The sequence below is a fragment of the Sinohyriopsis cumingii genome, chromosome 12, assembly GCF_028554795.1.
Source record: "Sinohyriopsis cumingii isolate HCF-2022 chromosome 12, ASM2855479v2, whole genome shotgun sequence".
NCBI classification, from domain to species: domain Eukaryota; kingdom Metazoa; phylum Mollusca; class Bivalvia; order Unionida; family Unionidae; genus Sinohyriopsis; species Sinohyriopsis cumingii.
In genome coordinates, this window is record NC_142972.1 from 83,970,878 (window position 1) to 83,995,591 (window position 24,714).

General features: G+C 35.1%; 1 protein-coding gene across 4 annotated transcripts; it reads left to right on the plus strand.

Moving 5' to 3' along the window:
• Positions 1–1,517: 1,517 nt before the first annotated feature.
• LOC149786878 (uncharacterized) lies at positions 1,518–23,726 on the plus strand. Of its 4 annotated transcripts, XM_089977394.1 has the most exons (4): positions 1,525–1,641; positions 2,108–2,212; positions 4,092–4,188; positions 17,613–23,726. In XM_089977394.1, the coding sequence occupies exon 4, from the start codon at positions 17,619–17,621 to the stop codon at positions 19,569–19,571; it is 1,953 nt and encodes a 650-aa protein (XP_089833520.1). In that variant the 5' UTR covers positions 1,525–1,641; positions 2,108–2,212; positions 4,092–4,188; positions 17,613–17,618; the 3' UTR covers positions 19,572–23,726. The 4 variants fall into 4 exon arrangements, with proteins under 4 accessions (XP_089833517.1, XP_089833520.1, XP_089833516.1 ...); XM_089977391.1 differs by lacking the exon at positions 4,092–4,188 and having other exon boundaries at positions 1,518–1,637; XM_089977390.1 differs by lacking the exon at positions 4,092–4,188.
• Positions 23,727–24,714: the final 988 nt, after the last annotated feature.

Here is a 24,714-nt window from a genome sequence, read left to right on the forward strand (position 1 = left end):
ATAGTTTTTTCGGTCCTAGGTAAATATCACCTCAAATTCAGATGATAACTCTCCGCGTGAATAAATATTAACCTGGAGTTTCTACGGTACTGTCCATTCTAAATATAGTAACAGTGTCAGAAAAACCCATTCTTTAAATAGAATTGGAAAAGTCGCATGATGATTTCTGAAAGTAACTACAAGAGACTCTACCTTCCTGAACAAGAACTTCCTGCGTGGCCAATGTTTGCACGTCAATGAAAATTGTAAGAACCGGTATGATGAATATTTTCGTAACAATATTTACGAAAATCGCAGAGAATAAATTTACTTGATACTGGTGAGTCGTCGAATCAGTGATAGCATTACGTGGCATTATGTCAACTGTTGTAAGAAACGGTTACCTTTTCACGTCTTAGCATATCTGTAAAATAAAACTAGAAGCATCAGGCTGCAGTGTGTATAGACAAATAATAATAATAATAATGTTGATAACAACAACAATTATAATAGCAACACTTATGATAATGTTGATGTCAATAATAATAATAATAATAATAATAATGACAATAAATGCTACTTTTGCCACTACTTCTGCTAATCAATGCCTTCATTCTTCTTGGGTACCGCACCGGTGACCTAGTGGTTAGAGTGTCCGCCTCAGATGCGAGAGGTCTTGGGTTCGATCCCCGCCCGAGTCATACCAAAGACTTACAAAAATGATATTAACAGCTGCCTCGATTAGCGCTCAGTATTAAAAGGTTAGTGTTAGGATTGGTCGGCCTGGTGTCAGGTTAATGTGACTGGGTGGGACATCATTCTACATGTCTGCGAGGCATCACTATAAACTGCCACACTGCAGACATCGTAGCGATATGACTGAAAAATTGTTAAAGCTTCGTTAAAAATCTAAATCACACACACACACACACACACACACATACACACGCACATTTTGGGTAACATAATTAGTTGGAAGCCAGTTTACTTGATGGCAGTGCAAATAAAGCAAATATACATATATGCAATAAAAAATCTACATATTTACCAAATGCTGCGTAAAATTATACAAATATAACAGACGTGGATATCATTATAGGAAGTTAACAAAGAATATTATGACATATGCAAATATAATCTATACTGTTACTCATAAATGTCATTCGTCATAAAATCAGGGTTGTTCATTAGAAATATTTGTATAGTTATAATTTTGTAACATCTGGCGCTTGTCTAAGTGTAATAAAGTTTAAGACACTGAGACTTTCATTTAATATTTTCAAGCTTTTATTGGTATCGATTGACTGGTGAACCACTGACCTTATCGACGTGATCGTCTCGAGATCGTGTAGACACGTGACTACAACACAAAACGGAGATATTCAGGTCACATTTCTTCAAAGCTGTAGTTTCTTATCGTCTGTCATCGAACTAAAGAGAAACACTAATGTTACACTAGCAATATATGAGACGTTAAACCACTCAACCATAGATTTCATGCAGGTAGGGCTTGATGTAGGCTATTAAAATTTGAGAGTAGATAGCTTGCCATATGCCGACACAGTGTGGTTCAGCGGATTCTAACAGGCAATACATTCGAACCTGACATCCCAACACAAGTCACTGATCAGAAGAAACTCGGATTAGTAGGTAGATCGGTAGGTGGGTATGTTGTCAGTGAAAATATAGTGAAATTATATAATCGTATCTCTTTTTCCGTACGTATATAATGTCTATCGATATCAATATCTGTCTTGATTTATAAAAAAAATTAATGTAAGAAAAGCACTCGCGTAAGATCATCCATCATCCAGTTGCACGGCTGTGGTGTTCAAACAAAGCAAGTTAGCAATGTTAAAATATATTAATATTATTGCTCCATAGTTGTAAATGAGATGTAGGAATTAGCTATGACAGTAAGCAGTCTTCTACATCTTACACTTACCTGTCGACTAAATATAGCTACCGGGTTTTCCCTTATCTCAAGTTCAGATATCGTGTTTGAGCAATACTCGGTTATTCCCCAAATTTCCTCTCACAATTTGCATATATACTGTGGCTTGCAGTCTATCAGCAGCATTTAGGCGGTGTCCTCGTTAGTATTGGAACATTTTTATACATTTTAAAGGTTGCCTCAAAAGAAGTTACTGGTCCAGTCCTCGGTTCCAATATTGGTCAAAAGGACAGGAGATCTTGAACCAGATACATGATCTAATCTATCGGTTCATCAGAGGTAAATATCTCTTTAGTTTTAATGTTTCTTTGTGTTTTTTTTATTAACCAGTGTTCATTGTTATAATATACAGTTTTTGAAGGTTGTTAAACTCACATAAATGTATCTCGATTGTCGTTTCTATTTCTTTAAATTAACACCACCCAGTTGTACTAATGTTTGCTGAATTTATGATGAGATTATGAAGACAAATGTATTTGCAATATGTTATTAAGAATAGTGTTAATTAGAAAGATCACAAAGAAGTAAAAATAATCCTTTATCTTCGAAGATTTTTATCTGTAGAGTTTGATTGACAACAGGCAATCTCTCTTATTAGTATGAGGTAATCATGTACATTTCATCAGGACTGACTGCTAGTTTTAGCGCTTTAATTTCCTGAAAATAACTGAATTGTCTGCATTTTAACAATATTTACAATTTAACATCTAAATTTGTTTGTATAGACAGCACGTTATATATTGTAAAAGATGTTGCGGATATTTTGTCATATTTATGGTCATTTTATATTCCAATGGTTCACCATTTTGTTTCCAACTAAGTTTTTGGTTTTATCTTTGCAAAAAGTCTTTCATTTTGCATAGGAGTTGGATTGGAGAAAAACCGCTTTTGACAGTATAATGTTGCTTCAGACATGAGGCTTTGTGGCACTTGCTCAAACGCTCCGTTTCTAATATAAAACCCTGACCATAGTCAACGGTTTCATATGTTGTAGCCTTAGATGGCAGTTAGTCTGTTTTCTTAATTTGACCGTTATAACAGCGCAGTACAAAAATCAATAAGAATATTTCGAATACGTCTGAAGTATAGTCACGTGACACGTGGGTCACTTATAAATGAGAAGCCCGTATGATAGTGCTATGTTTCGGAGAACTAAAATGGAAAGAAGACTTGTTTATTTAACTAGTGCGGTTGTTCTTAAAACAATATTATGGACGAAGTTGGCGCGGAGGCGTAATGTGCAACAAACATGGTTGAAGCTACATATAAATTTGAATCAACATCATCCCTTCCATGAGAAATAAAAAGTTATATTATTATTATTATTGTTATTATTGTTGTTGTTGTTGTTATTATTATTATTATTACATCATCACTTACATAAATTCTCTGGTTCAAACTAGCCAGCTATTATCCAATGGAACGCAGATAATTTAGTTTTGTGTTGTAACTAGATAATTTACGTTTTAATTCAATAACCAGGGTCGTACTGTCGGAGAGTATTCAATTTGGGGATAATATTGTCTTTAAAAGTTTAAAATCACATATAAATCTAACATGATTAGAATGAAAATTAGCAGCAGAGAGCGTGAACAGACCTTTTGCTAAAACGTCATTTTTACAAAAATAAATCTTCCTTCGAAAATTTAAAAAAAGGTAAATTAATAATAACCAAAAAAGTGCGCACTTACAGGCAAGTGTGTGAAATGTGGTACAGAAAATATAAATTTATCTCCCTGCCACAGTCAGGACACTAAGTGTCTGATGGTGATATCGCTACTTCGCTGGGAAAATTACCAGGAACTCCATTGGCTAACTACTCAGGAGAAAAACACCGTACAGGATATAAGTGTTGTGGTCCAGGAACCCGATTTGATATCTGACTTGACGAGTGAGATCAACCAAGACCTGGAGAGTGTCCTATAAATGATATTGATCTAGCATGTCACGTTCATGATGTAGCTTGTAAAAGTAAAGATCTGCAACAACGACATATTGCAGATGTGAAGTTGATTCATGCATTAAATTCTATAAAATTAAATCTTTCAGAGAATCATTAGCTAATAGGTTGGTAAGATCTGCGATTAAAGATAAATTATTATTTGGAGCCGATAATTAATCATTCAGTTATAAAAATAATGGAATTGATTTATTATAGCCCAAGAGGATATTGGAAAGGTAGAGCAGTAATTAGTAAACTCGCTGATGCAGCAAAGGTTACACGTCCTGTGGCTGAAAAATGGTTAGCACGACAGGTAATGTGGCAAATTTATATACCACCACCTAAACAAATTCAGCATGCACATTTTGATGTAAGCACTCCTAATGAAGATCATCAAGCAGATATTTTCGTTTTACCACATGATACTATTACAATTGGAAGACGTCAATAAACATGCAAATACGCGTTAACTGTCGTTGATGTTGCAAGTACATATAATGAATCAGAGCCGTTATCAACTAAAACAGCAACTGAAGTTTCTTCTGCTTTTGTACGAATTAATCAACGAGGTCCTTTACGATGGCTACAGTTGTTACAGGTTGGTAAGAAATGATCGTTGATAATGCAACACAACGTCAAAATCAGACGAGGAGTTAACCGCAATTCAATGCGATCAGGCAATCTTTGAACGATTTAATCGAACACTTGCTGAGCGGTTATTTGGATATCAATACGCAAAGGAAATAATTAAAAAAATACGAGATCTCGCGAATGGGTTGCAAGATTACCACGTGTGATAAATGCATTAAATAATGAACTTACTCGAACAACTGCAATGAAAACCGTTAATGCAATTACAAAAACATAACAATACAACTACGTGACGTTTCAAAACAACCAGTATTAGGTAATGTTACTATAATATATTTATATGAACTCGGTGAACTTGAAGGTGGTTAAAAAAAGAACGACTGATCCTATTTGGAGTATTACAACACATAAAATTTCTACCGTGGTAAAATCTACGGGTAGACCTGCAATCTACAGATTAGATTCAACTGCTCCTCAACGTGGATTTGTACGTGAACAATTATAAGTAATTCCTGAAAACGCACAAATACCACCACATTCACTTTTGTAAACTAGCACCTCGACGTCGATTACATTCAAGAACGGCCAGCGTTACATTTTCGGGTGTATGACCAAAATTACTATTACATCTGTCTTGGATTACTTTTTTGAATACCGCCACAACAAAAACCGTGTTACAGCTCGCACAGTGATTATTCTGTTATTGTTTTAATATCATGAAAAACTCAGCATCGAGATCAAAGTCGCGAATATTTGTTTTGTCACATTGTTTATAACTAATTTTTTTCTTACTGTATCATTGTCAGTAACGTCGATATTACCAGCAGTTTCTTTGCAGTCTATAATAACCCTCGGCAGCTGAGATATTCTTCTGATTCAAGACAGTGCAAGATAAACTAAATTTGACCATTCGATACGATTATCGACGATCCAAACATTTGTATCAGAGATGGTTAATTCTTGTCATAGATTAATCGTCATTGCTTATCCTAGCGTCCATGGAGTTTTGTCCATAGTTAACGCGCTCTCAACAACACTGACAGGAACTAAAACAATATAATTTAACACAAGATTTTGTTTCTCTGTTGATCCTGGTATAACAACGTCGATATTCTGCCGTCGCGTATCAACTGGCCGATAACATAATGGTACGGGTAGATTTGAAAACTTTTCTTTATGTAACTGAAATAATTTGTTGTTGAAGTGTATCATGAACTATCTTTCTACTTGCCACTATCAAATATTTTGGTCTCTATAACTTCCATAAAATAGTAATAGGGGTTTCTGAAATTATTTCACATATTATTTCACATTGAATTGTATTCGGTTGTAGTCTGATTAATTTCTTAAACTGTCTTAACTCTGGATCGAGTGCTCTATGATCATCAGTTATTTCTTCATAATAATCTACAAAAGTCTTTAACCATTCGTGTGGAGACACTCCAACAATAGGTAGTGGTAGGCCATGACCGCCACACATTATTACAGCAGTATTTTTTGTAAATGACCAATCAAGAAATAGCTTTAACGTTTCTAATGAAACGGTGCATATTTCATCCCAAACAATAATTCTTGGAATATATTTCTCGCCCGTTAGTTCAGGAGTCCATTTATCTCCCTTCCATGGAAACAATTTATGATAAGTGCATGATTTAACATTTCTTTCTCTCATTTCTCTTGCGAGTATGAGTGTAGGTGTTAATACAATTATATCAAAATTTCTAAATAATTCGATCACACGAGTTGTTTTACCGGAACCTCAGGTCCATTTAGGTAAACTGTTTTATGTCTAGCTACAGGATCAAATACCGATGGTGCAGATGATAATTTTGATATTTGATATTTTTGCAATAAATATCCTATATTTCAACGTCGGCGGATTCAGAATAATTAAGTATATTTTCTTGGTTTATTCTCCATTCACCCCATGAATCACAAGTGCTGATATGTAGTTGTTCTAGCAATCCTCTGTTCTTTTTTTTATATAAAACGAATCCGTAGCGACTCTGACAGCGGACTTAAAACTCTATTTATCATCGATAATAGATTTATCGAAACGTATGCGAGCACTGAAGATCTTAACTGAGTAAACTGCGGTGACTCACCATCCATATAGCTCACAATTGTACCTAACTTAGTTCCGTCTGGTAAATTAATATCACTTCGACTTATAAATGTGTTTCTACTCGTTGTATTAGCAATTATAAAAATCTAGTTCAGCATCATCTATAATTAATCTTGTACAATGTCGTTTATGATCATATGATCCTCCTTGGGTGAATTTACCGATTATTTTACTGCCAAGATCTTTTGCGATTTTATTCTCAAAATCAGTTATATCAGGATTTTCATCATCGGAATATTTTTGTTGTTGTTGTGGTATCCAAACGTCTTTCTGCGGACTATATGATATAATTGCTTCACTTACTGTTAGGATCCTATCATTAAGGATTACGAGGCATCTCGAGATGGTATCATCAGGCAATGTCGACTAAAATACCAGACGGTTATGTCACTAATGCTGGTTATCCCATGATCAATACTAAAGGGAATAAATATTATTCCAGTCATAGGTTTGTCTACGAGTGTTTTCGGAGGATACTCAAAGACGGTTTTGTGATCGATCATATTAATACAAAAACTCGACAACTCTTTAGATAATTTGCGAGCCATTACACAAAGCTAGAACAGCAGTTTTGGAAATACTGGCAAACATTCAAAAATTGCAAGACTTGTTAAGTCTGTAAATATTTAAACTGGTGAAGAAATGATATTTCAATGAATGAATGCAGCTGGCAAATATTTTGATATTTGCCAGCGCTCGGTTCAGCACGTCGTAGATAATATTAACAAATCGGCTTTTTCGAAGAGATATAAACAAAATATAATTTGTCATTATTGTTGAACGAAGATAACCCTGTCAAGCTAAGATATCTCCGGTAGTTGCTACTAATACTATATTACTATTTATTTATTTAATATTTTGTGTCGGATTCTACATCGCTAAATACAACTGTTGTTTTCATTCTGAGTGGTATATCGTGACTGGTGAAAGTGGCATAATCAATATATTGTTGAATGGAGATAACTCTGTCTATTTCCGGCAGAGAAACTCAGTAGTTACCTCGCTTGTTACTGCGATTGACCTCAAAGAAGGGATATAACTCTGTAGCTTTCTTTCTCAGTTGAGCTTAATTGTTTCCCCATCCTGTTGCAAATAATATAACCAAATCGGTATTTTCGAAGAAAATACAAACAAAGGTATCTTAGTTCAGGGTATAACTCTATCGTAAGACAGAACAATTTAATATTTTTATGACTTCGTCAGTGATATAATTTGAAAGCTTCAAAGGGAATAACTCTGTTAGATAAAGGTAGAGCCTGTAATCTTATTTTTTAAAAAAATCTTTGTGAATAATGTTCTTTTGCTCGAATTTTTAGGAAACATTATACTTATTTTTCTGAATTTGTCAGGTTTCTTGCTTCATCTAGATTTTACCAGCGGTATTTATAAAGAACTACAAACTGTAAGCAAGCCACACACGACGTCATAGCGGCACAGCGAACAAATGTATATTTTAGCTCTGATATTTTTGCAATTTTTATTGATGTTACTACACAAATGGATACAGTTCTGTTACGGAATATTACACCATGTTGCCGAGAGAGAATTGTGTTAGGTTTTTTTTGACGATTGTTTCAATATCCTTTAAACATATTCATAATTGCATAGAATGACAAACGATCATATGTAAACTAATGTTGGTTATTTTAGTAACGTCATTCCCATAACGTCAAGTTTGAAAAAACCCCAAGATAGGTAACTTAACAATATCAGAAAAATGTCACTCACCAGCTAAATATAAAATTATTCCCCAATACAAAAAGGAGAACTAGACACCAGCTTGAGCCGTTCAATAAAACAAATCCAACAAAAAATCTAATATTCACTACCAGCTCCCCACACAATCTGTTAATCACAGCAATAAACGATCTTGACCCAACCTCACCTATAGACTTCAAGCGCCCTGATCAGACATATGAATGTGAGGAATTGGATGACACAATACCTACACTATACGTGGAACACATAATTGCAAACCCCAACCCCCCGAATTGGACCAACACTTAGATGTAAAAACAAAACTACCAACATACAAACTACTTGAAATTCCCCAATCCAAAACACGAATTGGCATCCTGATAAGCAAAGAACCAAAAACCACTATTACCCCACCCAAACCACAGCTAAACCAACCTAATGTAAACGATTCAGCAACCAATCTAAACGTAACAGCTCCAACTACAACTACACAGCAAACTACTACCCGCCCCTCCACACTCAACACACAAAATCCTGGGGGATGTGGCACTAATTCCTGCCACAGGAACATTTAGCATCCCGCTGTGCGAGAATAAACCCGTCGTACATGCCCTTCTGGGCGCACGCGACGTAAATCCAATCAAGCAATCAATAAAAACAAGCCACATCCATTGCGTTAGCTACCTTTAGATCTATTTGTAATGTAGAAATACAGTATTTCAACCATGACTGTGTCAAAGCAGAAATATATATAATTATTTTAATACGATGTGTTCTGGAAAATCAAAATAAATCCACGCTGCAGTTAGTTTAATGAACTGTAGCAATCCGGCATAGGTAACATAATACTAATTTCTGAAACATACATCTGTAAGATATGTACAGTGGTACAATGCTAGAATGTTGAGTTATCATACTCGAGGTCCAGCGATCAAAACCTGTGACTGACAAATGTCGACGGTGGTGGGTTTCATTTGCACTCTCCCGAGGTTGATTATTGGGGAGGGTGTGTGTAAAACATCTGCTCCCGTATGTATTGTGCCGTCCTTAAAATTAAAATTGTATAAAGTGCTGTAAATATCTTGATGTATTTTGTGGCGTCCTTAGAATTAAGATTGTATAGATTGCTGTAAATAGCTTGATACAATGCTGTAAATATGTTACTATACTTAAGATTATGTGTTGTGCCGTCCTTAGAATTAAGATTGTATTGATTGCTGTAAATAGCTTGATACAATGCTGTAAATATGTTACTATTATTAAGATTATATTTTGTGGCGTCCTTAGAATTAAGATCGTATAGATTGCTGTAAATAGCTTGATACACTGCTGTAAATATGTTACTATACTTAAGATTATGTGTTGTGCCGTCCTTAGAATTAAGATTGTATAGATTGCTGTAAATAGCTTGATACACTGCTGTAAATATGTTACTATACTTAAGATTATGTGTTGTGCCGTCCTTAGAATTAAGATTGTATAGATTGCTGTAAATAGCTTGATACAATGCTGTAAATATGTTACTATACTTAAGATTATGTGTTGTGCCGTCCTTAGAATTAAGATTGTATAGATTGCTGTAAATAGCTTGATACAATGCTGTAAATATGTTACTATACTTAAGATTATGTGTTGTGCCGTCCTTAGAATTAAGTTGTAAATAAAATGCTGTAAATAATTTAATATAATGCTGTAAATATGCTACGCTGTAAATATAGCTTAATGCAATAATATGTAAATATTTTTTATTTTAAATATACAATTCGATATATAATGAACTACGAAAGTATTAATGCTATTATTTCTGAAATTAAAAAAATTAAAATATCACGGTATAAAAATTAAATCCTGAAAAAATAATTTGTGATTTTGAATCAATACAACAACAAAAACTGGAAAATAAATACACACTATCCGCAGAAAACAGATTAATTAACATAACTCAGCAAGCTATGTTTCAGTTTTTGGCTGCGGTGGAGGAAACGGAAGTTGATAAATTCGTCTCACTTTCACGCGCGATCGAAACTATTAGGTCAGAATTATCTCACCAATACGAAAGGATAAAGATAATAGACACACGTGTTAGACAATAAGATAGGTTATGTCAGATCGTGAAAATGAAAGTGATGTCAGTGATTGTAGTAGTGATTGTGTTTAAGGGAATCAGTAAAACAAAATTCTAGATTTTGTCTGTATTTTTTTTAAAATCCTATGTAATTGTTATACCTATCAATCTGAGGAATTAGATAATATTTTTTTAAGTTGATCAAATTCAATACAAGAATGTGCATAATTCATGATCTGATCTCTATCACACGTGATCATGATAGTATGTTCTCGCTACAGTTCATTTAATTGTTCCTGCGTCAATAAAAAATGTCAGTTTCCGAATCTCCTGGACTATGGAAATTCGATAGGTGGCAACCTAATTGTTCTTGGAGATTTCAACTTTCACTTTGAATGTCCCGGAAACTCAATGTTTTCAACCTCAAACAGTCAGTTAACCAACCCACCCATAAACATGGTCACATTTTAGACTGGATTCTTCATAGACCTGCTGATAACATTCTACGGTCCTCCCTGGTATCCCATGACCTTGCATCAAATCACCTCTGCATTTTATGCCATCTTGAAGTATCAGTCCCAAACCTTCCACCTTAATCTGCTACCTAGAGAAACCTCCGTATGATAAATAGAACCAAATTAATGCACGACATCCAAGCTAACCTAACAATTTGCTTACCTCCTACCGCAGAACAACTCGATAACTGTCTGCGTTCAATACTTAACAAACATGCCACAGCTACCAAGTGCAGAGTATCAATTAAAAAGTATTCTCCATGGTATAGCAGTGTTAGGGACCAGCTTCGCACTGCTAAAAGACACCGCCGTAAAGCTGAGAGGCTCTGGCTTTCCACCAGACTCACTATTCATAAGCAAATCTATGAAGTCGCTAAGAAGAACGTCACAAATATAGTCCATGCAGCGAAATCAGTCCACTACACTACTAAGATCATGGAAAGTTTCAGCTGCAAAGAGCTCTTCGAGATTACTAACAAGCTAATGTAAAGGAACAAATCAACACCACTTCCAACAAACCTTCTCTCTAGTCGACGTTCCGCACATATTTGCAAATTTATTCCGTGACAAAGTACAAACCATTAGAGATAAGCTTGACACCACAATTTCAATTGACTCGTCGTCACCATACAGTTGGGATACAGAATTTGAGCGGCAACCATTAGCAGCATTTGAACCTGTCTGTATGGATTTCGTACGTACAATCGTGATGAAGAGTGCACCAAAGTCATGTGAACTTGATCCAATTTCAACATCACTGCTGCTTGAGTGCTTAGATCCAGTATTGCCTTCACTAACTGATGTTATTAATACCTCTCTCTCATCTGGGGAATTCCCATCATTTTTCAAAACTGCCATTGTAACGCCTCTGCTGAAGAAACCAACACTAAACCATAACGATTTAAAGAACTACCACCCAGTTTCTAATCTTCCGTTCATTTCAAACATCTTGGAAAAGATTGTTCTATCCCAGCTTGTATCTCATCTAAATTCACACAGTCTTTTTAACAATGTACAATCTGCATATCGCCCTTGCCACATTACTGAAACTACTCTTTTAAAAGTAGTTAATGACATTCTCTCTGCGTTGGATAGCGGAAAGATGACAGTCCTCACCCTCCTTGATTTGTCTGCAGCATTTGACACAATAGACCATAATATATTACTTCACCGTCTCCAGCATGTATTTGGCATTCATGATACAGCCTTACTGTGGTTCAAGTCCTACCTGGTCAACAGGACACAAATTGTATCTGCAAATGGAATACACACCTACCCAGTTGACCTATGTTGTGGTGTTCCACAGGGGTCTGTTCTTGGACCTGTTCTCTTCATTCTGTACACTCAGTCGCTCTCAAGTGTCATAGATCATTATCCAGTGTCTCATCAATTGTACGCTGATGACACGCAAATATGCAAAACTAGCCACCCAGCTGAATTTGATGCTACCATCCAAGGTGTAGAGAGGTGCATTTCTGATGTGAAATTATGGATGACATGTAACAAGCTGCAGATGAATGATGATAAAACTGAGGACATTCTGATCACAACACAAAGACTTTCTCATTCACATCCTTTACCTAAAAAAATACATATCAGCAACTCCAACATTAAATTCACACGATCAGTACGAAAGCTATGTGTTACTCTGGACAGTACTGTCACATTGCACCAACATGTCATGAACATATGCAAGGCTGCATATCTTGAGCTGAGACGCATCAGCTGAATTCACAAATATCTTTCAGTTGATGCCACTAAAACACTTGTATGTTCATTAGTACTTTCAAGACTGGACTATTGTAACTCAATTCTGATTGGTTCATCTCAATATCTATTCCAGAAACTTCAAAAAGTTCAAAACACAGCTGCTCGGATCATACTTAGAGTACCACGATCAGAGCACACATCCCCGCTGCTCTGTACCTTACACTGGCTATCCATTCGATCCAGAATTAAACACAAAACTTGTTTTCTGTGCTACATTTCACTGTCGGACTCTAGTCCAACATACCTATCTGACCTCACCCATATGAACACACCATCAAGATACTTACGCTCCTCTTCTGACAATCGTATACTCATTATTCCAAGTATGAAAACAAAGTCATATGGACAGCGTTCTTTTGCATACCAGGGCCCAGCAGCATGGAATGAATTGCCCACTGAACTTAGACAAAAAAACACAGTGATCACATTCAAGAGGGCTCTAAAACTCACTTATTTCGACAGCAAGAACAAACTTAAAGACCTAATAATGTTTCCTACCTGAAATATTCTCAGCATGTTTTTTTTTTAATTTTTTTAAAATGTTTTTCTAATTTCATGATGTTTGTTTTTGTAATAGTATTATTATGTTTCTTATCTTATAGGTGTTGTCTAAAGTTGTAAAGCGCTTAGAGCTTCTAAAGATTAGGCGCTATACAAAGTCCTCATTATTATTATTATTATTATTATTATTATTATTATTCATCAATAATTATATTGACACTAAAATGTTCTGCTCCGACTTGGGGTGTGGGGTGGTGTCATTATTGTTCTGATGGCGTTTTCAAGTACGTCTTTGTCGTGTAGAAAAACTCTCACATGCTGGTACATTATAGAATACATCTTGATTAAATAATTCATTGTAAAACACTCTTCATGATCAAAATTAGTTAAACTTTTACGTAGAGATTTATATTCAAATTTTCATTTCTTTTATCAATTACGTGTCCTCTCTGGTCAGTAAGTTTGAAATGTATTCTTGACAGTAAATTATTATGACATCATAGATAAACCGAAATAATAGGTAAACGATTGGCACCACATTCTGCAATTTCATTTCTAATATTTGCGATTGATATATTTGAGTCTCTACCGCCGTCAGTAAATAATGAAATATTATCCGTAGTAGCACCGATAACTCTACAAACTATGTCATTCCATTTGATATTACTCGTCTTTAAAACACCGTATTTATCCTGAAAAATAACAACTTCATCTCGGTCAACTCCAGAGAGATTCATAATATCGGCAAATTCATCTTTAGTTGCGTAATTCGACAAATCGATATCATTTTTTTTTTTCTTCTTGCCTCCAGTGATTGTAGAATATCTTCCGTAAATATCCACCATTATACTCAAATATCTGTTTAAAACGACTGATGGCTACTTGTACATTCGTGCACAATTTTGTAAAGTGGTAATGCTGATTTTGATACAGTATTGAGTACAGCAATTGCTTCAAGGCCACATATTGGCGGATCGGTTATTTTTTGTGTTGGTAAGGTTGAATACTAGACTGGAGTTTTTATTATGTTTACGTAATTTAAAAATTCTTTTGGTGGCGCCAACCCATACTAATCAAAATAAATAATTCCACGTGAATCAATCACGTATGCAACCCAATGAGTACCAGGACCAGAACATCAAGAATAATAGTGCCTGTTTCGACGCTATTTGATCGTACTGGTAATTGATTGCGCATAAAAACACCTCTGATATTTTCGATATTTAATCGCGCAGCAGCATCAAGTAAGTCAAAATTGGATATTGGATGGATCATCAAATTGTTTGGAAATCTCAGGCCGCTTCCGTGTCGATGGGTTCCTGGTGATCTTAGACCGCACCCTTTTCTTTTATTCCTTTTCCTATTACTTTTTCTGCTAACTTATGACCAGCAAATCCAACAGCACCAAGTTCAGCTGCTTTTGCTACAGCTGGAGCCTCAGCGGCTATCAGCGCTGGTATAGCTGCAAGAAGTGGAAATATACCACCTGTTTTAATTGAGTCTTTAATCGCACCAGCAGAAAGATTGAGTTTAAGGCCGCTTTTCGATTGTTTGGCGCTATTGAAGTGTTTAAGTTGACGCTCGACAAGCGATAATTTATTTTGACCACTTGTGATCTGATCTCGCTTTAGTGATATTTTTGTGCCGCAGTTCTTTGCTGAACTTGACTGAATCTTTTTAATCTGACTAGGAGTCAGACTAAAACTAACATGATGATACGGCATTATAAATATCGTGAGCGAATACATCAATAACTCTCATTCGTCCACCTATACCTTCAAATAACATCGATTTGTCGCTGACGATAGCCGCGATTGCTCTGTAAGCACCATGAATAATGGGTGGACCAGCTACGGCAAGAGGAGGTTGTGTTACATGAGCTAGAAAATGAATGTCAACGACGAATTGTCTAGATAAATCAAGATGCTCCATCGAAAAATAATCAATCTGATACAGACTTGTTAAATCTAATTATGATATTTGTAACCCTGTGTATATGTCTTGATCGCGTTCCATAAATGTCATTAACCGATGATATGCACGCGCTACATGATATTGATCAAACTTTAACAATATATCCTCAGCTGGTTCTTGATGTCGGTTTATCCCTAAAGAAACTTCACTTACTCTAAGTTTGTCAAATATCATATGATTACGTGTTTATGAATTTACTCGAACAAAATCTTGAAAAGCAACAAATAGATGTCGTGGTGCAGAAACACCCAGTTGTGATGCTCTATGCCATGTAAATAAAACATTAACACTAGTTTGAACACTCCCCGTGGTCACTGTTAACCGTGATAATGATTTACCACCTTGATCCATAAAAGAAAGTAGTTTTGTTCTTCGGCGATCGCTGGATTCATTACGGGCATCCACAACGAACGTTTTGTTAGTATTACTTTACCAGCATCACCAGCAGGTCGCCAAATAGCATCATCATCAGTATCCTTTCTTACAAGTGCAACTGTGTGTCTAGCCCAAATGATAAAGTTTCTAACATTTCTACAAAATCTAAAGATGTGAGATACTGGAATTGCGCATGAAAATCTTCTATGATCACTTTTCAACACTGATCGTCGTGTAAAAATCCTAAATTGAAATCTGAATTAGCACCATGAGCCACAGGCAACACATCAGCGTCGGAGCCGTAGGCAAAATTTCCTGGTCGTCTTATATTATGCTGTCTGCTGTCAGGGTGGTCAGTGCCGTCTTTGTATAACATAATTGTCGGGCCAGATGATCTTGTATAATCATCTGAATAACTTCCTAGACCTATTATCGTCGTGGCAATGTCGACGTCCTTCTGAATTGATTCAATATTTCTTACGTCCATGATATACTTGGCACTGTCAAACAATGCCATGATGCCGTTGCTGAAAAAAAAACAATTCTGACATCAGCTGCGTATTCAGCATCATTTGTTTTTATAAATTCACTTTCTAATTCGATGAATGCTTCAGCGGGTAAGAAATATCTGCTTGTATCTTGAATTTGTAATTCAACTCATCCACGCTGATTTGGTTGTCGTGGTTAATAAGAATAATACTGATAATTGCGTACAGATTCACCCTTGAGAACTGGCTCATCCATGTCAAACGTGGGATCGGATATACGCTTGAACATTTTATTATAATTATCTTCGTCTAACACTACGACCACTTTTGCTATGAAACCTGAAGCTATATTTTTTCTGCTTCATCAGCCAATTCTGGTAATTTTTGATTTGCAGCTTGATTCACTACTTTACTGACATCTGCAGGCATAACCTCAGTGTTGGGTAATTTCACGTGGCCGATGTTTTCGTCGTATTAATCGTGCTAGTCTATCCTTGATTCCCGAGAATGTTTTACCGGCAATATTACCAATTGTGTCAGTAATTTGTTCACGAACCAGATCAACAGCTTTCATACCCTGTTCTTTTATAAATGGTATTACATTGAGAGCCCTCCCTTAAAAAAAATAATAATAATAATAAAAAAAATAATTCAACAACATCGCATAGTCCATCACCGCAAATCGCTCTAATTTATCATTCTGACCTTGATCTGTGCACATTGAGAATTATGTATGATCATCTTATTTGTTATTCATTTATCTAATCACTGTAATAATCATTAGTAATTTTATCGATGAGAGAATGATAAGTGTTACGATCCAAAACACCACCGGTAAATATCTTCGGCAAATATCAGAGATTTCATTGATGATTTTTGGAGAATAAATTCCTGCTCGTTTTCCTCCAATCAGAACGTCTAGTCGGTCCACGTGAGAAGGAATATTATTGGGGCAAGTAATATAACCACTTCCTTGAGTAGTCAGCGAAGGAAACCCACTTCCAGTAGCGCCAGAAGAACCATCTCCAGAATCTTTTTTAAATGCATCATATTCTCTTTGTTTTCTTAGATCACTGACAAATTCACGATAATCACTGTCAATTGTGGAAGGTTTATATTTGAATATAGAATATACATCTTTAGCCCAATCGTATTTAGTGTGCCAGGATTAAAAAAATTTAGGTTTTGTATATTTTTATGTTTCATCATACCCCCGTGCGGCAATCGATACTGCATTATCCTAATTTATTTTCTGATAGAATCAATACCTTTAGCTGTAAATTTATTCTTAATACTAATTAATTCTGGAGATTCTACAGATGATTGTGGCCGTGAAGGAGATTGTGTTTTTTTTCTGTTGTTGTTCTATTTGTTGCTGCGGTGGAGGAAATTGATATGAGGGCTCCCGCGGAAGTTGCAGTGGAGAAGATTCTGACTCCCTCTGCAATCTTGATGGGTTTTTTTTCCACTTGTTTTTCTAACATTTCGAAATATTGGTTTATTTTAGCGAGATAAATCTGATACACCTGATCATTCGTATCTACATGATTAATATCTTGGTTTATACAACAAAAAACATGTATACCATGGTGAAATATTTTTATTTTAAATTTTGATTGCATAATTATGTTGCAGGTTAATATGGCGGCGAAACTTGTATCTCGAAACAAGATTGGACGTATCACATTCGAGGAACCCGACGATGCTAATGGTGATGATGAATGTATTCACGATTTGCAACCACCTATTGATCAAGCAAATATATCACTTGTGACTTGTGATACGCAATTACCATGTGTTCAATACCCAGAACACCCAGAGGAAATGTCGGCAGAAAATGTGGTAGAAGACTTTAGTAAACAAACTGAGGCGCTGAACGATGGCAGTGACAGGTGGTGTGCTGATTGTTCCAATCCAAGAAGAATAGAAGACATGAGTAGTTTGCAGAGAGGACAACATATATCTATTCCAGGGGAACATTCCAGTTATTATTTCAAGTCTCTGGGCAAACGGATATCAGCATACCAACATCATGCTATTGTCAAAAAAATTGTTCAGAGATCACGTCAAACGGCCGAAGTGATTTTGATTCATTTTTATAAGGAGGATAAGTTGATCAAGGTTCGCGAACAGAAGCAGACATACAATCTCAAATATGACGAACTGTACATAATTGATTATCAGTATCCGAGATACGGCCCTGATACCATCGTACAACGAGCTGAATCTATTTTAGAACAAAGTGAAAATGGGGAACTCTTTAAAAGTTACAATCCCTTCACGAAGAACTGCGAGCACTTTGCAATATGGTGTGTCCTCGGAGAGAAGAAGAGTTTGCAAGCTCATACGTTTATTAACGATATAAGGCAAATGTTGTGGAGTATTTTTGGAGGCGGCTGCAAGATAGCACGATTGATACTAAAAATATTGGTTGATTCCTCTGATGAAATTGCTTCGTTCGCTACCAAAGCAATACATCTTCCATCAGTAGTACTGGGAGTGAGCTTTGCAGCCCACATTATCTACTCTGTCATCAAGACAGTGTATCTGATAAAGCAGTACAGGAATGAGAAAACAATATGCTGGCATTGTTTGAAGGAGAAGCTATTGGATCTGTGGCTACAGTTTGGAGTATTTGGTGTGACATCGGTCATCACATTTGTCATCGTAAATTTTGCCTTGCCGCTGCTGGGGCCAGGGGTTGCAATACCTATCGCAACTGTGCTTGTTTTGGTTGCTACCGCTTTGACTTTGGCTGTCCCCAGGCTCAGAAAAGCGTTGTGGTCCCCAGTTCAATATAGCGAAAAAGAAATCAAAACATTGTCGGAAATGAAAGTTGGCGATGTTGCTTCTCTGACGCACTCTGGTAAGAAACATCTCATCGTTGTTTCTGAAGTTCAACTGGATACAAATCCTGAACAAGGCACAGTTCGAGGGATTCATTATTCTCGACATAAACGTTGTGGCACAATGGAAATTGCTGAGGAAAATTTCCAAATTGACCTCAAAAGCTCGAAAGTGAATCGTGTAGATTTTAATATCATATATACTCATTCCCCACAAGAGGTCGTAGATCGAGCCAGAATGCGAATCGGTGAACGGAAGTGGAATATGTCCTCTAACAGATCCGATCATTTGTGTCGGTGGGCAAAGGAAAAACTGGATTATAATTCTGAAGAAATCAAATGCTTAGAAGATGAGGATACCGAACACATGCAACCTGGGAGTCTTAGCTCCCTTTTGGTGGGAAAAGCTGATGTTCATCATATGAACGAGGTCCAACCTGGTGATGTAGTAGAGCATAGATCATATAAGGGAATCGTCATCTACCTGGAGGACGTGAAAGACGGGCGAGTATTCTTCGTGCACACAGTCATTCGTAAAAGTTGCTTTGAATTCTATGGCACGAAGGTAAAACTAAGAATTGATCTAAATAAGGACCATCTGAAGGTTCATAGGTATCACCCAGTCCACTGTGTTAGCATGAGCGAGCGTGTAGAAAAAGCTATCGGCATGATAGGCAAAAAGATCCAACGTTGGACGCGGACGGGTTTCATTCAGGATATTATTACGAAACAAACAGAAAACAACTGACACGATTCAAGTCCTTTCAAACCACATAATATGTATGAGCTTGACTCAACCAGTGCTTGGAGTGACGTCATACACATGAACGTTGGGTTACAAAAGCGACTTTCTAAAGTTCAGTATATGAGTATATTATTTGACAAGACATAAATTAAAAAAAAAAGAAGCAAACGAAATCTTAAACACATTTTTAAATAATGACTTTTAAGCATTACTTAAATGAGTCATCTATTATAATCTATTTATAATAGTGTCGGTCGTCACCAGGGAACCCTTATTCCTCCACTGCACGTTGAGTGGAGAAATCTTGTTTTGGTAGCGTCTGTTGATGATGCAAGGTCTACTGGGTGCAAAGCAGACTTGTGATGTAAGCACCACGTGAATTTTAAAATCTAGCGTGCCGGCTATAATGTTATATCTATAGAATTTTTTAATTAAATTTTGTAATGACTGTTATATAATCCACGATTTCGGCCATGACATTAAGTACATCGGCTGATTTCCCATTTTCTTCTGTGTAGCGCCAGATACGCAAAAGAAGGTCAAACTGTAGTAAAAACAATTTTCACATAGAAGTAGATTTTTGGGTGCCATACAGATAAATAAAATGTTATAGTCTAAATACTACATTTATTTTCACGCAATTATACTGAAACTGGGAGTATTAGTTTGAAAATATATTTGTGCGCCCAATGTTCAATTGTTTTGGAAACAATTCTTCGTTTTCTTTAAAAAATAATTAGAAATATGGACATGTTTTCATTACTCTCTTTCCTTGTAAAATAAAAAATGTAATCATTTTTATTTCTGTAGAACAAACAGTATTACCGTTATCTAAGGAGAAAAGCAAATACGTTTTATGCCGGTAAAATTCATCTTGAGTATTTTTAGGTCACGAGTTATTTTTAACATGTTTACATCGTGTCATTTCTTATTTACGCTATTAAATAATGTTCGTAACGTTCAATTTGGTCAGTAATATATATATATATATATATATATATATATATATATATATATATATATATATATATATATATATATATATATATATATATAAGACAATTATGGACTTCCCCATTTGTTGTAGGAATTCGTCTACGCTTAAGTGCCCCGATATTGATTTAGAAAAAGTAAAATGTAGGCTTGTTTCGGCAGATGTGTTTTGAATGTTCATTCAATGTTCAGCATTGTATATTGCCCCTAAAATGTGTTATTTGTGGATGCAGTGATACGTATTATTAAAGGACTGGACTTCCTTATGATACGGCTTGTCAACTCACGTCATATTTTGTATGATCTCTTGTGTACTTAACATTTTATTAGTTGTAATTCGTGTGGAAATTTGCAATTTTATTGCATGTCTAGTGCTTCGGGTCCTTACATTTACTCGTTGTCGCCAATCTCTCCAGAAAATGTTCAGTGCTTAATTTTGATTGGTCAATAGTTCTTTTTTTCTTCCAGAGGGGATTTCAGGTGCTTAATTCTCACTGGCAAGTAACAGTAGCGTAAAATTTGTAATTTTATAGCGTGTCTTATGCTTCGGGTCCTTTCGTTTGCACTTTAATGGCAGTGAATGGTAAATGATTGAGTCTTGGTTAATGGCGCATAGTTCGAGTTTACTCGTTCGTTCTTCTGAACTATAGCTCAAGGCGTTTTGAAGGCAGCAGGTGGCCATGATAAAATTGCTAAAAAAGTATAATTAATTTGCTTTCACAAAATAAAGCAAGCCAAGTTGTAACTTTGTAATTTTTCTAGATAAAAGTTTTTTCGACAAATTGTTTGGGGAATTTCAATGAAATCTGTATAGACCAGACGTTCTTTTAACAACTAAAATTATATTCAACGTGCCAATGATTTACCATTCCAAATTCACTAAAATGTTATTTATGTTTCATGCAGGTATATAATTCACACTTTTGTTCGAAAATCATATAATATAACTTTTCATTCTGCTAGAGAGCAACCTATTGCACCAAGTTGGGTAAGTCATCAAGCCAGTGAATTAGACGTTTTTTGGTGCATCCTTGTACCAATAAAAACTAACGGGGTGAACAAGAACCTTCATCACCGAAGCTGCGCAGAGGACCATGACTGATAACACCTAGAACCCATGCTAGGTTCCTTTCTTTACTCTCTCCTCGTTTCTATAATTATTACATTTAAATAATGAACCCATAACGTATCATTCACAAAACTAGGGCGGGGAAAAAATTAATTTAGAAAAATATTATCCAGGAAAAAAATCTCAATGTATTTCTTTATGGGAAATTTGAGTGTTATAAACAAAAAATAAAGAATACTCATCCTTTTTAAAAATTTTAAAAAACAATTCATATATATATATATATATATATATATATATATATATATATATATATATATATATATATATATATATATATATTGTATATCGAACAAATCTAAATTCGTCCTGTAGTTTATAGTCACATAGAGCGAGAAAGTCTTAATGTGTTTAAAATTAGGTTTCTAACTATTAAATTTGGAGTAAACTGGTCAATCTTGTCATAAGTTAGCAGAAATAGGGCCACGAAAGTATATTACACTTTAATTAATATAAATATTTGGCTGAAATGAACAGAACACAAGCTTCCAAATTAGTATACACGCCTGGCCTACACTACCAGATATCAGCACTATATTGTAGCATGTTTACGTAAAGTATCGTAGGCTAGCATCATAGATTCATTATTGATCGATATTTGTTATCAAGAATATGACAGAGGACTGCCTGTATGGCCGATGATAAAAAAACGGAAGCACCAAATATAAAAAACGCAAAAAAATAATAAAAAACGTAAAAAAACCCAGCGTTTTTTTAGGTAAAATAAAAAACGAAAAAAAACGTTTTTATCATCTATGATTTTACATGCCTCAACTTGAGATAATGTTCAACACTGCCGTATCTATGCATGTATAATTATTATATAACTACAGGTAGAAACATGTAAAATCTCATATCTGGTATATAATTTTTAATCTATGCATATATTACACAAAATTAATTGCGTTCAAAATGATACAAACATTAAGCTTGTCATATACACCATACAAACACACAAAAATTACATACCACAACCTATACACAAAGACATGCAAAAGCAAAATCACAAAACCCAGTTTGCATCTATTATTTTTGTTAGGATTGAATTTTTCAGTAACTTGTATTAAAATCATATTTTTGTATCTTGTAATGCAAATATGTATTATTTTAACAAAGATTGTGCAATTTATGTGGGAATCGTAAAATCCGTCGCACGGCATTGCATTTCTTCTTATATTCTAAGTCAGAAAATTTAGACTTAGTTGCAAGGTGTGTTGAGAGAGCCAAATTCTGTTCTGTTGAGTATATCCTTAAAATTTCACGTGTTTCATGGAATAAGCTGTCGCAGCAGATTTTTTTTTTCTAATGCCGTATACAGACTCGGGAATAGTAAGCAAGAAAAGGTATAGAGGACTGGAGGTCTGGTGGAAGCTAAGGTGCACAGCAAAAGGTATGTCTTTATTTGGTCTCGAGGAACATCATAAATCGCGTACAAAGCAAGATGCGGCTTTGCAGGTAAACAACCGTCTGTGTTGGTAAGATTTTATTTAGAGTATATGGATTTTTAAGATTTAAAATGTTATGGTGATGTGCTTTGGGAAAGAGTTCAATCTGAAATCGACACGTTCGCAACATTTTAAAAAAAAATATGCTCTTTGTATTCTTTATTATATTGTATTGGAAAGTTGAATTGTATAAAGAATTTATATTTACTTGTAATTATACTATTGATTATTGTAAAAGACGAGTTCACTACCAGCTTCATCTTCAGTAACAACTGCTTTAGAAATAAAATATTCTTTACGTAATAGAGAATACTATTTTGGTATTTTATTTCAAATTCAGTAAAATACTTTTGTACTAAATGATTGTTGTTGTCTACACAGTTTAGGCTATCGCGACTTTATTCGATATTTAATTATTTGTATTATATTCTGAAAGACAAATTACAAAATGTATGAAGTTGCTAAGCTTGAAGGAATATAATAATTTTATATGTATTTCTTATATCTAAAATGAAAAGGTTTGTATATGTATATCTAGAATGTAATTTTGATACAGCAATTATTTGAATAAAATTAGTTCGTGTGGCAGAACTCAAAGGCTCGTGTTTCTTGCAGTCGATTCCGTGCCTCTTGTTCAGCCTTCCCCAAGATGTAGGTCTACACCGTTTTGAGTGATGCCCCTTTTTAGTAGCAAGAACTCTCTCTCTCTCTCTCTCTCTCTCTCTCGCACCATAGGTGGAGGACAAAACATGTTCTAGTTAGAGTAGTGATGAGAGCGTAAGACAATTCATTTATCAAAATGTTATGATACCATTTGATAACATTTTAAAAGACCAATATGACAGGAATAAGTACAATGAAGTGTTTTATGTTAATTTTCTAACTTGTATCACTCAGCGAATTATTTTTATTTTTCGAAATGTCATACAAAAAGCTTAATCTATTCAGAGATCGCAAAGGAAAATGTTTATAGATAATGTGTGATATAGTCCCATTTAATACTTGACAGTTGGTTCAGGTAGTGGAAAACCGGTGGTATTCTCAAGTCTTATCCTTCATCTTGCCTTAAAGTGTCTAATTTCGTCATTATATAATTTCTCAAAAGGAATCTTGGAAAATCTTTTGAATACATTTCAACATGTTATTAGTTATACATATTTAGTTTTAAAATTAAAATAGCAGGGTACAAGGATTTTCCTCGCTATCAAAAACAAAGGTCTTAAAGGATAAAAACTGTGTCAATCACATACGCGAAAGATAGCGGTGTTTGACTGGTTGAATGCCAGCGATGATGTCATGTAGAAATTATCAATAGCATTTCTGTCATTTACTCCTAAAATTTGTAACTCCAAATCCCAATCTCGCCATTCAAGCAGCATTGTAAAGGAATTTTGATTCTGTCCTGATGATATGGTGGTAAACAAAAACAAAAAGCATATGAGGTTGGACAAAATTTTAAATCGTTGAATAAATGGAGTGAATCATAATTCACACTATAAATAATGCAATGCTTTTTGCCTCAAAGTAGACACTTTTCGAAAAGAGTAATAACAATATTGGTTTTGCATACAAAAGTTTT

What these genes read in the sequence shown, in the direction of transcription:
- LOC149786878 (XM_089977391.1), top strand. Translation starts at nt 17,619, where the DNA reads ATGGCGGCGAAACTTGTATCTCGAAACAAGATTGGACGTATCACATTC.